The 2370-nt window shown below is 37.3% G+C and overlaps 2 protein-coding genes across 2 annotated transcripts in view; both read right to left on the reverse strand.

Moving 5' to 3' along the window:
- The window catches only part of zgc:162872 (BAR_ACAPs and ArfGap_ACAP domain-containing protein), a 17760-nt gene extending 16674 nt beyond the window's left edge, over positions 1-1086 (reverse strand). Inside the window, exons 1-3 of the mRNA XM_053321593.1 lie at positions 733-1086; positions 547-604; positions 1-73 (exon numbers count right to left, since the gene is read on the reverse strand). The exon at positions 1-73 is cut by the window's left edge and continues 47 nt beyond it. Coding sequence (XP_053177568.1) covers positions 1-73; positions 547-604; positions 733-788 — 187 coding nt within the window. The 5' untranslated portion in view covers positions 789-1086. The remainder of the gene's footprint in view (positions 74-546; positions 605-732) is intronic.
- Positions 1087-1189: 103 nt separating this feature from the next.
- The window catches only part of ilkap (integrin-linked kinase-associated serine/threonine phosphatase), a 5794-nt gene continuing 4613 nt past the window's right edge, over positions 1190-2370 (reverse strand). The window contains exon 7 of the mRNA XM_053320302.1: positions 1190-1209. Coding sequence (XP_053176277.1) covers positions 1190-1209 — 20 coding nt within the window. The remainder of the gene's footprint in view (positions 1210-2370) is intronic.

A 2370-nucleotide genomic window follows, 5' to 3' on the forward strand; every position in this document is an offset into this window, starting at 1 on the left:
CGCTCAGGAACAGCTGATTGGCTGCGCTGTACGCTTGTCCCGCCTCCACCATCTTACCGCACAGCTTCATCACCTGATTGGACAGAAATACTGATTACAGATCAATATACAAGATATATATATATATATAATATATAATATATATATATAATCACATATCAGCCCTCAAAGGGTCACAGTAGGTTCATAGTTTCCCCCTCAGTAGTAGTAGTAGCAGCAGTACTAGTAGTAGTAACAATAGTAGTAGTATTTGTAGTATTAATAGTAGTACTTGTACTTTGTCCAGCTGTGTCTCCAGCACAGAAACAGTAGTATTATTAGTAGTATTAGTAGTAGTATGTGTAGTATTAATAGTAGTATTTGTAGTATTATTAGTAGCATTTGTACTATTAGTAGTATTATTAGTAGTATGTGTAGTATTATAAGTAGTATTAATAGTAGTATTTGTAGTATTATTAGTAGCATTTGTACTATTAGTAGTATTATTAGTAGTATGTGTAGTATTATAAGTAGTATTAGTAGTAGTATTATTAGTAGTACTTGTACCTTGTCCAGCTGTGTGTCCAGCACAGTAACTTCAGTCTCAAACTGATCCAGGTTCAGTCTGAAGAAAACAAATAAAACATGATCAGAGCCTGTGCGCATGCGTAGTGACAGTGTGAGTGTCTGTTTACTTACCTGAAAGGTGAGACTGTGCGCATGCGTAGTGACAGTGTGAGTGTGTTTACTTACCTGAACTCAGGTGAGTCTTTGATGCAGTCCTCAAAGTCCAGCAGCGAGTCCATCATGTCTGCCAGCTGTTCTCTTCTCTGATCAGCTGATCGATTAATTTATTGATCCGCCATGTTGTCACTTAGCCTGTTATCGGTTATCGATCATGATGATTCACGTCACTCATATTACACTAAGTCCGCGAGCCAATATAAGCACCAATAACTTTCCTCCTCGCGCCTAACAGATAGTCTCACACGCAGCCGATCGATCACGCACCGTGCACGCGCAGATGAACGCGCGCATGTTGCAGCAGGAGGTTTCCAGCGTGAATAAAAAGGTAGTTTTGTGTTTGTGGTGAGACAGCTGTGTGCAACCTGCAGCCTGCCGCTGCCGCTCAGCTTCCGCCACAGATCCGGGAATGAAGCACCCTGAGCCCGCAGAGGGAGACAGCGCCCCCCGGCGGCTCGGAGGGGAACTACAGCCTCCTGCACCAAGCTGAGACCAGACCAGGGTTATTATAGTTCACTAAGAATAAAACTAAAACTAGCAGTGAAACAATTATTTAGTTAACTGAAATACAAATCAAAATGATAGTTTTTGAAAAGGCTACAACTAAATAAAACCTACAATGCAAAACTAACTCAAACTAAACTGAATTGCAGATAAAATCAGCTTTGTTTTGTTACTGTTTCCTGTTCAGTTTGACTCCTTCTTAAACCTGGAAAACTGAAACTAAATACAAAGTAAAGTAAAACTACTTCATCACTTCATAACTACAACTAAACTGTAATAATAAAAATGAAAAAACAACCTGATAAACTAAATAATAACTCTGCTCCGGACATGTTTAATATATAAAAACTGTAATTATAATAATATAACCATATTGTGTGTTGTATCCCACAAAAGAAAAGTTACATTATCTCATTAAAATTTTCAAATCTGTAACAACAACTCGAATCCAATAATCATTAGGATTCACTCTTTACGAAAATAATCTTCAAACTCACGGTATAATTCTTCAGATGTGAGTATTATCTTTATTCCTCTGACAGTAAACTCAACATAATCCATAATAGATGATGACTTTGGTGTCGTGGGAAATTATAACACTTTATTTTCTGACTCATGAATCAAATAAATGAACACTTCTCTATAATCTACAAGTGTTTATCAGCTAGATGTGACACATACTGACAGTGGAAAGTTTCACATATTATATATATTTTTATTCTCACCTGTCATAGAAAGTCACAGCTGACGGATTTGAAATTTAATATATTTGGAAAGACGATCGTCGCCTACTTCCCAAACACAAACTGCAGAATGTGAACCTGCACTTCTTCTTCTTTCCTTCGTCTTCTTCTTCTCTCTCTTTTACTGACAGACCGGTGGAGCCGCTGATGAACTGATATGAAACTGGTTCAGAGTTTTATAATCTGATAAAAATGAATCTACAGAGTTTTAAGTGGCTGGTTTCTTCATCCTGGTGTTTGTGTGGAAGTTTATTAAAACATAATACACACACACACACACACACACACACACACACACACACACACACACACAAATTGACTCTGACATCAAATGTAAAGAAAAAGGATTTTATTGTAAAACAGACGAAACAAGAAGGCAGATGAGTAAAATGTAAACTGG

The sequence above is a fragment of the Scomber japonicus genome, chromosome 6 (genome assembly GCF_027409825.1).
Source record: "Scomber japonicus isolate fScoJap1 chromosome 6, fScoJap1.pri, whole genome shotgun sequence".
NCBI lineage: Eukaryota > Metazoa > Chordata > Actinopteri > Scombriformes > Scombridae > Scomber > Scomber japonicus.